At 35.8% G+C, this 12500-nt stretch overlaps 1 protein-coding gene across 2 annotated transcripts in view; it reads left to right on the top strand.

Moving 5' to 3' along the window:
- csmd3a (CUB and Sushi multiple domains 3a) overlaps positions 1-12500 on the top strand; it is a 647261-nt gene that overhangs the window by 152430 nt on the left and 482331 nt on the right. For both annotated transcript variants that reach the window (XM_087287879.1, XM_087287878.1), the window contains exon 5: positions 4418-4625. In XM_087287879.1, coding sequence (XP_087144005.1) covers positions 4418-4625 — 208 coding nt within the window. The remainder of the gene's footprint in view (positions 1-4417; positions 4626-12500) is intronic.

The raw sequence follows: 12500 nt of genomic DNA, 5'->3' as shown, positions 1-12500 counted from the left end.
ACGAAGCCAAGCACAACAGAGGCAAAATGATGAGCAAGCATGGAGAAGATCACACCAACTGCAATGATGAATAATTGAAGTGAAGTTTTTAAACTAATTTCGAGAGGAGCATGTGATATAATTGACAGCAGCTGGCCACCTATCTACACTCATTAGTTAGCCAATCAGATCTATCCTAACCCACTATAAGTAGCCTAGCTAGACATTACTCCCTTATCTTCGTTTTCCGAAGAAACCCCCCTTCCACCCCTTTTTAAGAAGTGCTGTATTATAATTCCTCTTAAAATAATTGTAATCACATGTTACTGATTTGATGTGTTGTGGTCAGTATGATGATGATACACATTAAGTTTTATTTTTATACAAACATGCTCAAATACGAAATTTAAAGGGATAGTTCACCCAAAAATGATTAGTTATTGAACACAAAACAAGATCTTCTAAAGAATGTTTGAAAAAAAACAAACAGCCACTGGCATCCAATAACTAAAGAAAGAAGAAAGAAACTCATACTGGTTTTAAATAAGTGGATTAAAAGTTTCATTTTTAAAATGTTCACTTTTCTGTGAACTTTTAAAATAAAATAAAACTGCTTTATTGGCAATGATGGCTACATGAAGAACCTTTAGCATGCATAGAAACTTTCAGAAGGTTCCAAAGGCAAAAGGTTCTTTAGAATATTGAAACGCTCATAGTATTACATTGTAGGCTTGGGCGGTAATACGGTAAAATGGTATACCGTGGGATCTAAAAATAGCAAAGGTTTCAGTTTCAATATCATCATAAAAAAAATGCACTTAAACAGGAAAAAAGTATTAAATAACAAGTGAAGTTTCATAAATTAATTTCGAGAGGAGCTCGTGATATGATTGTGCACCGCTGGCCCCTCATCCGTAATCAGTAATAATCCAATCAGAATGATCCTAGCTTAATTTAAATGGACCACTTTCTCCTTATTGCTCTATCTTTGTTTTGGAAGAATCCCCCCTTCCACCCCAACTCCTCCTTTTTCTCCCCTTCTAAAGAGGGAGCGATCGAGACCTACCTGATCTCGGATCTTCTGATATGCTTCTAGACCGGGCGGGAGCCCTGGGCTCAAATATCTCCGAGCTCAGGGTTCTCTACCGGGACAGCATGCCAAACCTGCTATAAATGCCAAGCATATCTAAGTGGGAACTCTTGAAATGTTATTTATTTAATGCCTACAAATGCGCGATTGTCATCACGGGACAGTGTGGAGGAGAGAGAGAGAGAGAGGTGAGATAAGATGGCGAGTCGTGCACCAAGTGACCTGCAGTTTGGCAGTATGTCCAGTTTCGACTGAACAAGAAGGGAGACATGATAAATACGAACTAGAGGACTGCATTCCCGCTGCTGTACCGCAGGAGCCGCGTTTTTTACATGTAAAGAGTAATAAAAATGTAGTTTTTTTATGTTGTCTCCACATTCCCTCTAAAATTATTAGCGTGTTTCTAGTATTCATTCAATTAACTTTGTGAGCGCACAAACAATAAACACTCTTTTTGCCCTCCCTTATTTTGGACACTGCGAGAATCAGCTTCGCTCCCGTGGTGCACGACAAAATGAAAAATTCTGTGCGACTGCCACAAGGGGACGTATTCTGACAGTCATGTCCATATGTCCTGTGCAGTGGAAAGGCGGCTTTAAGGGCCAAAAATGAAAAAATAAAAATAAAAACATGAGCATTTATAGGACGTTAGTGGTGCTAGAAGGTTTGAAATAGTAACAATAAAAAAGTTGGTAGTCATTGTTGAAACTCTCTTCAATCTGTGTGTAAAAAAAGTATAACTTTTCTGCAAGCAGTTCTATGGGTATTTGTATGATTCATGAGTTGAAGATTTGGAAAAAAAAAATGAACCTGTACACTTTTGATGTTTGGCCCCTGATAAATAATTACAGAATAAATCATAAATATGAGTTTCACCAAAGCGATTGGATCTTCAGAAGACTTGAAAAAGGACTTGCATCGATGTTCGTGTTCAAATATGTGTTTGATGTATATTATAAAAAGATTCAGAGTTTCTGCTTTTGTGTTGCATGAAAAAAGAAAACAATCACATATGGATTTTTAATGAGGTGAATGAATGATTAATAATCTCTTTAAACTACCGTACACTGATAGCAAAAAAAATGTTGCATATATGCATTAGCTGATGTCCTGTTGATGTGCGTTTTAAGTAAAAACCCTTGATTAGATATAGTAAGTGCATCTCGGTGAAGTGTTTTCATAAGACGCGTTCCTCTCATCCCGCATGAAGCTAATTAGATTAATTATCTGACACTGTCTCTGTTTTCAAGCTAGACTTGGGCTGCATAATTAAGTGTTGATTTTAGTTTTTTGTTGTTTTCAAAAAATAAATGCTTACAAACTCATATAATACTCATTAAAACAATCATTCTGTTCCTCAGAACATAACCAGCAATTAGCACGATCAATCTGATGAACAATAATTGCTCTTATCGTTGTTTATTGTTTTGTTGGCAGACAACAGTCCAATCCAGTACTGGTGGAGAAAAAAAAACGACATTTATTTCGGGGAGCTTTGCCCTCACTCTGATGCTCATTATCTGTCATAATCGTAATGTCAATGATTCAGCCTCACAAAGCAGACCTTTTGACTCACAGCGCACAGTTGGATGACCCTTTCTGACCTTTTGTCAAGTCAAATCAAGTCAGTATTGCTTCAGAGCAGCTTCACCGAAAATCATGGCTTCTGTTTGGTGAACATTACACATCATGTTTGTTCCTTTATCAATGTTACTCTCTGGAATGCTTGATTTTTGATTGGTCCATGCCAACTTGCTACTATAAGAATCAGCAACCTTACAAACTTTGATTTGAAGTAAAGTATTTCAAAATCAGACTAAAGGGCAGAAATGAACATTACCTTCAATTCTCCCTTATGTGTCTTTCTACTGTTGAATGCAAACTTATATATATATATATATATATATATATATATATATTTATATATATATATATATATTTATATATATATATATATATATATATATATATATATATATATATATATATATATATATATATATATATATATATATATATATATATATATATATTGAATAATGCTTGTTATTGGCACCTATCAAATTCTATGGTTGGAAAAAAATACTATTGCTGCATCCAAATTATCCAAATTTGCTTACTTATACTGCGTCCTAAAGGTATGTACTTTTTTGTGCGCACCATTTAATGACTCTTTCAAACCTTTTGTCAAGTCAAATTGGTGGTGAATATTACACATTATGTTTGTTTCCTTTGCAATATTACTCTCTGGAATGTTTGATTGGTCCAAACCAATTGGCTACTTTGAAAATTGCAACATTACAAACTTTGATTTGAATAATGCTTGTTGTTGACACCCATCAAATTCTATAGTTGGAAAACTATACTTTCATATATACTATTGCTGCATCCAAATTTGCCTACTTGTATTACATTCTAAATGTTTGCACTTTTTGTATGCACAGTTTGATGACCCTTTGCAACCTTTTGTCAAGTCAAATTGGTAGTGAATATTAAACACTGTTTGTTTCTAACATAATACTAAAATATTAAAATACTAAAATATTAAACACGGTTTGTTTTGTCTCCAGAATGAATGGTTTTGGTTGGTCCAAACATTTACTATGAGAATCACAACATCACAAACTTTTATTTGAAGCAAAGTATAAAAATCCGACAAACTGGCTAAGGGTTAGTTCACTTCAAAAAGGAAGACAATATTGCACCCAGCAAATTTTATATTTGGATAATTTGCCTACTTATACTAAGTATTTTGTGATTCATGTTTTAATTTAATTACATTTCTCATTATTTATTATGCTTTTGAATTGTATTATGAGACTGATCTTTCTTCCAACAACTTTTAACCATGAAAAGTTTGAAAAAAGTGACTTTTATGAACATTTATAATAGTTTAGAGTTAAATATTGTCTGGATTGGTGTTGTATATTGTGCTACAAAATCCTTGTAAGTGCTTTTTCTGATATTTTACAGACTTATGTTTTCTATATATTGTTTCCTAAATATTATTTATCAATATTATTTAAACTCAGTCTTATGGTGATGTTGTTGATGAAATTGCCTTTTTTCTATAGTTTTTTTTTTTTTTTTTTTTAACAATATGATAGTTGGGTACATATAAAAAGGTTTGTGTACACTTTATAAATATGTAAATATACATTATATGCTAAATTAACTGCAAAAATCAATATTTCATATCTAATTATGTAAGTAGCCATGAAATAAGCCAGATTATATATTTCCACACAGATGTTAAAGAAAAAGAAACCGGTCATTAGCTGATCTTTTCTCCACATGAATCTCTTAAAAATGCCTTATAGCTTAAATGCGTGTTTGTTTGTCCAACAGCTGAGGATACATGTGGTGGGACGTTTCGTGGGGCCAGCGGCACCATCTCCAGTCCAGACTTTCAGAAGGACTATCAGAGCAGTGGTGAATGTACGTGGACCATCCTGGCTGATCCAGGAGACACCATCTCTCTGGTCTTCACTGAGTTCCAGATGGACAGCAAACTGGACTCTTTAGAAGTGGAGGGATCAGATCCACCTACCATATGGTGAGTAAGAGACTGGGCTTTGTTATGGGCAGAGATGTGTATTAAAAGAAAGTTGCGACAACTCCATTGACTACAATGGAACACTTTTGAACAGCAATGGCATCTCATGGAGCCTCTCAGTAGTTCCTGGAAGGTAGCACTTATGATGATGATACACAGGTCCACTTTTTGAGCAATGTTTCGAGGCAATTTTGCAAAGCAATGGTGATTGGTTACCTTTTATTAAGGATGGGAAAAAATATTGTATCTGTAACCCATTGTCCTGATTAATTACCTCGTGTCTCATCTGGTTGCCCATCTATGCAACATAGGCTCATTCTGAAAACGCAGCCCTATATAAATTTCTGGAGATCATAAATTATATAGCCAGAAGTACGTATGGCTGCGTTTCCTCTCTTAAAGGAACCCTACAGGGCGGAATGATGCTGTTAGTTTTCGCGCTTACGAGCTGACCACTTATCTTCATATGGACAGCTTTTAGACTGTTACTAGTTTGTCCAGTTTTCAATGTAGCAGCATGCTGATACGCTAGCTTTTATGAGGAGACAGTTTTTTTCCACTTTCGATTTTGATTTGGACTAGATGAGCCTGTCCGACTGTCAGTGAATGGGATATGAAAATGTCCTTTACCTCAAAACTCTATGCATCATAACAAAAAAAGAAAACACACTGTACAGTTGAAGTGTAGCATGCATACATAAAGTTGTTTACGCAGTGACGTTACTTTGAATGAGTCCGATTTACTACACATTAAAAGGCAACTATGTTTCACGGAAGACAAAGTTAAGATGCTCTTCTTTTATCCCACGTGGATGCTATGAGTATAAACAAGTGACGAAAAAGAGACCAAGATCTCGAGTATGATGAAAATGAATGAATGAATGACAGCTTTTCAAATTGTCTGAGTGACATTCCCTTTTTGCCCAGTAGGCCCACCTTTTGTTTTATTTGCTAATTTAAGGTATTTTTAAAAAAGATAAATACAATGTATAAAACTATACATTATTTACACTATATAACTTCATAATACCTATACATCTGATAAGCTTTATTTTTTATTAATGGACAATGCACATATAGTAAAGTTTCACAACGTTTTACACTACATTATTTGAATTTAACAAGCTTAGTTTGCAATGTTTACATTGTTCTACTTTAAATTTAAATCCCAAATATTTGAAATGACAATAGATAGTTAAAATTTAATTAATTTCAGTTTTAATGTTATTGATTAATGCACTTACTTGACAGATTTCATTAATTCATTTTCTTTCTGCATTTTTCCTGGTTTATCACAGTGGAATGAACCGTCACTTACTTGACAAATTTATAATTTTAGGTTGTTTGTGTAATGTGTTTTATTATTGGTAAAATAATTTCAAATTCATTTCTTAGTGATTTCCAACTAATTACACTGTCTTGTGCCAATAGGTGGATTTAGAGGTTTTTGCAAAAAAAGCACTGGTGGATTTAGCTTGAAGAAAATTTACCTTGTTAAAAACCAAAGAATTGTCTAAAGTGACATTTATGAAAAACAGATATATTATTTACCATATATAGTAATAACCTTTTCATTACATATGAAATAAAACTCTGAACCTAATCAGAGGAGCCTGATAGAAAATGCTCATTTACAAGAAAAGAGGTCTGATATGCGTATATATATATAAATATATATATATATATATATATATATATATATATATATATATATATATATATATATATATATATATATATATATATGTGTGTGTGTGTGTGTGTGTGTGTGTGTGTGTGTGTGTGTGTGTGTGTGTGTGTGTGTATGTATACACACAGTTAAATTCAGAATTATTAGCCCCCCCTGTTTATTTTTCCCCAACTTGACCACATTTCTAAACATAATAGTTTTAATAACTTAAATCTAATAACTGATTTATTTATCTTTGCCATGATGACAGTAAATTATATTTGACTAGATATTTTTCAAGACACTTCTATACAGCTTAAAGTGACATTTAAAGGCTTAAGGTCTCTGGGTAAACGCTGGAACAGCTGGCACCCGTCACAATACCGACCGCAACAGAGAAATACTGTATACTGTAATAGACTGTAGGGAGATATCTCGGAAGATGGATGGCATTTCATGTCACGTTTAGCCTTATAATCTTAAAATGTAAGCAAAATAAGCTGTTTTGTCATCACTTTATACAATACGCTAGTGAGTCATTCAAATACTAGCTCTAACGTGACATTGGTGAATTAGTAACGGCTTCTGCTGTTCTGACATCAGTTGCAGATGTGAATGAATGGCGGAAGAAAGTAGTTCCTAATACAAAACTCTCCGTGTTTGATTTTCTTTTATATAAACACGATAGTGCCATTGAACTGTTGTATAAATGCAATATCACACTCGTAGCAGTGCAATATGGCTGTATATTAGCACTGGTGAGACGATGCGGCCTCGTGCCAAATCAAAATCGATCAAAATTTATACTCAATTTCGATTATCGAATCAAAAAATAGAATCGTCGATGCTGCCACGCCCCCATGTCGAGTCAGCTTGGCTTCCGCTTGCAAAAAGTACACACTCAGGCCCTGTTTACACTGTCTTTGTTTTTAAACGGCATTTTAGAACGACAACGATTTGACAACCACAGTGGCGTGTAGCATTTCTGAGCAGCCCTCCTTCCTCTCTACCTCTGAAAATGCACATCACGTGACCACACAGACACAGACGCATACACAGCCATGCACTCGAGACAGCAGGTCCAGGCAGTCAGAGGACTGCTTCACTCACTTGTACTTTGTCATTTTAGCGAACACCTCAGATACTGTTGGCTGGTTCCTGTTGGTTGTGCGTCTTTTTTACCGACGCCATTATAACGACACAGATCACTGCCTATTCACGAGTCCCGCAGAAAAAGTGATTGACAGGTGGTAATTATGAGTGTATCTTGCCTTCATTCATTTACTGTATGATTTGTTTATGGGTAAAACAAAGACCATGCAGGTCAGTTAGTTTAAACGGTAGGCTACAAATAATTAATTGGTCATTAATTAATTAATTATTCATATTTGAAAATCGAATCGAATCGTGCCTTTAAAATCGAAAATGTAATCGAATCGAGGATTTGGAGGATCGTGACACCCTTAATATATATATGTTGATTGTATATTATTCATTGGTGGATTATTGACTGATACATTTTTTATATAGATTTGTTAATATACACTAGTACATTTGATAGTTTTGCTATCATTTTGCTGTTTTTATAATGCAAAATACGATAAGAAACATTGTTTATCATGTGTAGATCAGGCCATGGCATGCTATTACTGCTATAATTTGACTTGCTTTTACAATGTTATAGGGGTATTTTGCACTAAAATAGTGTGTTAGATTGGATGCGTGGCCTTTGGCTTTGCCAACAAAAGATATAGCAAGCGTCTAATTTTCTTTTGAAAAGCCTGCCCATTTTGCTACTCCAACAATACATAATTACACGTTTGCTTATATCGTATTATTACCATTGCATTGTTTTCCCTCACAATCCGCAACGACCCATCAATTGAAAACCACAGATTTTTCTATGTATATTTATTACATAAATAAATGCTTAATTAGTGTAATAACGTCTTTTTGTTTTTCCTTCCCACACAATAGTTAAGATTATTTCTAGCCCATTCAGCAGGGAGCATTGTTTGTTCAGATTTAATATATGCACTGATAAGTTCATAGGATTCAACATCTTAATTTCCAAGTGTGGAAATGACTTTCAGCATGACAATTGGAGAAGAGGAAATGTGCGATTTATGTGTTAGATTTGTCCAAAGAAACTACTCAGAAGGTGCCAAAACTTCTATCAAACCTCTGAAATTACTTGTGAGGAGGATATGAAAAAAGAATAGATGCCTCTAACTTGATTCGATTCAGCCTGCATGACTCTGCAAAATCCAAAGGTTTCAGTCTTGGCACAGAAAAGCAGTTTGCGTACTGAACGATTGCTTCCTGTTAGACTCCACCGCCGAAGCTGAAACGATAATCAGACGCTTTAAGCACATGCAAAGAGCACATTTGTGTGAGCCGGGTTTTTCGTGCGGTGGTGACCTTGCTTGTCTGTTGCTTCATTGATTCGTTTAAGTCATTTCTATAAACAAGATGACAAATGAAGCCATTTTTTTTTTTTTGAGTAGAATGAACTTCTGACTTTTAATATTGTTCAAGGCAAACAAACAAATCAATGGTTCTGCTAGAATGACCTTTATGTAATTCCGCCATACTTCCTTTGTATGTTGGAAAGGGCAAAAACAACAATCTTGTAAGTTACAAATCACTCAGAGGAAGGGGCACGCAAAAAAGCCATTCCTCTCGCTCTCTGCTGGTGAAATGCATTCCGTGTTGGGAAAAAAGTATATTACCTTTCTTTTTGTCTTAGATGAAACATGCTTCAGGGCTTAAATGAGACACCTGGGGCCACGTTTTGCGAGAATAACATCACTGTTTCTGGGTCAGTGTTTTTGCGAGTGCTGCATCATATTCAGTTGTCAGTCACTAAGAAACGGTTAAAAATACACTATAATAATATCGGTTAATTAACAATTTCCATATTTTGTGATTGACAAGTGTTTTCTGTGTATTTATGGTTGTGAATTGCATTATGGGACATTATTATACAGTATCTCTTGTCTTTTTTTAAGTCGTTGTTTATAGATAGATTTAGATTTGATTTTTTTAAACCCACTTCAACAAACACTAAATGCACTGCCTGTGATACATATTGATAGTAACAATAATACAAATGTAAGTACACAAATAAATTATTAATAAATTATCAGCTAGAAGTCAAGTTATTATTTGCTGTTCCTAAAACTTGGATAGGCGACTGCTTTTTTACAGGTAGTTTATATTTGTTTATACTGTATTTGAAGAGTTCACGCTTAGATACATATAGTAGTTTTGAAATGGTTTGATAAGCTAGCTAATGATTAGCGATGAGGATCAGCTAAAGTTGATCATATCACGTACTCCTCACGAAATGAGTTTAAGAGACTTCACTTATCAATACTTATATATTATACAATTTGAAGCAGTTGATTTCTCTCACAAATTCATCACAATCAATCTAAAATTATTAATTCTATCCTAATACATCTATACCAGTCATCTTATCTAATTATGCTCAATATCACAATATGTATCGCAGAAAAAAATACAACCCAGGCTCATTCTGAAAACGCAGTCCCGCAGACGTTTCCGAAGACCGGGAATTATCTAGCCAGAGGTACGTATGGCTGCATTTAATTTTCTAAGAGCGAATGCTACGGGGTGTTGTGACGCCATTCCCTTTCGTGCTTGCCGGCCGACCACTTACCTCCGTGTGGAGGGCTTTCCCGCTGCAACCAGTTTGTACAGTTAGTTCACAGTGTAACGGTGGACTCGAGATGCAGAGAGGAGTTGACGATGACAACCGGGTTCGAGTCCCGGGAAGAGCGATTCCAGAAATCAGGTTCATGAGTTCAGAGTTCAAAACAGGGTGAGAATGTGGTGAAATTCGAAAACGTAAAAATCAGACGAGGGCTTTTCTTTTTCTGGACTGCTTTTGTAAATCGTTGGTTGGGTTTAGGGAAGGAGGAGGGTGGGTCAGCCGATTGGCCGGTCGCACGGTCAATTATTCTGTCATTCAGACAGACAGAAAGACGGTCATTCAACAGCGGCCTCTGGCGGGATTACGCAAGAACAGTGCGGGCGCTAACGGCACTTGCAAGAGATGTTCAAGACGCGAAAAAGCACGCACAGTGGGCTCTCGCGGATTTGCTAACAACTAAAACTGCACAAATACGTACCTCCCAGGACGTGGTCTCCAGAAACATCTGCAGGTCTACGTTCTCAGAATTAGCCTGGGTTGAAAATGATCATGCAGTTCTAGTTAAGACTTGCGCATTTTAAGAATATGGGCCAATGTGTCTGCATTCCCTCACATTTGATGACGAGCAAATGTTATTCTTGGATGAAAACAAATGACGTGTTCTTGTTAGGCTGATGCATCATTTAAAGCGAGCGATTTTCCAGTTTTTTTTTTTTCCCCACCCAAGCTGCTCTAAAAGACACGACCAAAATGAAATCTTTTGTATTCGTTCTCTCCTCTGAGGTTTTACATGCTCGCTGTGACTGCGGCTGCCCATTGCATACAAGATTTGTCCCACTTCCCTGCGCCAAGAAATAAATAAATAAACCCCGCACACACTCACAGGGATTATGTTGTGTGGTGGGAGAACGTTAAAAGCAGGCAGCTGCATGGCCTGTCATCATTATTTTGTTGGATTTTTGTCTTTCTCTTTTTTGCCGTATTACATTTTTATAGATGCTCAGATGTGAAATGTGTCCTGTATGAGTTACTCCTGAAACTAATGTACTTTAACAACAAGCTTTCATTTTTATCACAGAGAGGAAGCTCTGCTGCTGACTGCTTTGAAAATTGAGCTTCACCGCTGTTTATTTTGTCTGATGATCTATCTGTTCAGTCATCTGTTCGTCTATCCATTCGGCCGTCTTTCTTTCCTTTCTTCTTTCCTTCCTTCCCTCACTCTCTTTAATCTATCAATGCCTCCATCTACTTATATGTCTACCCTTCCATCCATCTGTCCACCACTCTATTCAATTCAACCATTTAATTAATCCATCCTTCCATTTTATTGATCCATCCATCTATTCATCACTCTATTCAGTCCATCAATGCCTCCGTCTGTCTGTCCATCCATACTTCTTTTTAATCCATCCATCCACCCATCCATCCATTTTATCCTTTGATCCATCCATCCATCTATTTCTTTCTTGCCTTCCTACTATTTTATCTTTCAAATCCATCCATCCATCCATCCATCCATTTTATCCTTTGAATCATCCATTTATCCATCCATTCATCCATCCATGCCTCCATCTGTTCATCTGTCTGTTCGTCCATGCTTGTTTTTAACCAATCTATCTAACCATCCATCCATTTTATCCTTTGATCCATCCATCCATCTATTTCTTTCTTGCCTTCCTACTATTTTATCTTTCTAATCTATCCATCCATCCAACCATCCATCCATCCATTTTATCCTTTGAATCATCCATTTATCCATTCATCTATCCATCCATGCCTCCATCTGTTCATCTGTCTGTTCATCCATGCTTGTTTTAAACCAATCTATCTATCCATCCATCCATTTTATCCAGCGAATCCATCTGTCCATCAATACATTCATCTATCCATATGTTTGTTCATTCATACTTTTTAAGCCATACTTCTTTCTTTCTTTCTTTCTTTCTTTCTTTCTTTCTTTCTTTCTTTCTTTCTTTCTTTCATGCCTCAATCTATTTATATTTCTATTCCTCCATACTTATTTTTTAATCCATCCATCCATCCATCCATCCAATTCAACCATCCGTTTATCCATCCATCCATCCATCCATCCATCCATCCATCCATCCATCCATCCATCCATCCATCCATCCATCTATTTCATTCTTTGAATCCATTCATTTCTCTGTCCATCCTTCAATGCCTCTATCTATCCATTTGTTTATTCATTCATACTTTTTAAACCTTCCTTCCTTCTTTCCTTCTTTCTTTTCTTCCTTTTTTTCCTTCTTCATTTCTTTCTGTTTTTTTCCTACCTTTTTTCTGTTTACCTTCCTAACTTTTTGTCTGTCCGTCTGTCCGTCTGTCCGTCCATCCGTCCATCCATCCATCCATCCATCCATCCATCCATCCATCCATCCATCCATCTATTTGATTCTTTGAATCCATTCAATTCTCTGTCCATCCTTTAATGCCTCTATCTATCCATTTGTTTATTTATTCATACTTTTTAAACCTTCTTTCCTTCCTTCCTTCTTTTCTTACTTTT

The sequence above is a fragment of the Danio rerio genome, chromosome 16 (genome assembly GCF_052040795.2).
Source record: "Danio rerio strain M-AB ecotype USA chromosome 16, GRCz13ab, whole genome shotgun sequence".
Taxonomy (NCBI): Eukaryota; Metazoa; Chordata; class Actinopteri; order Cypriniformes; family Danionidae; genus Danio; species Danio rerio.
Note: the sequence above shows the minus strand (reverse complement) of the source record. Positions and strands in the feature narration are given on the sequence as shown.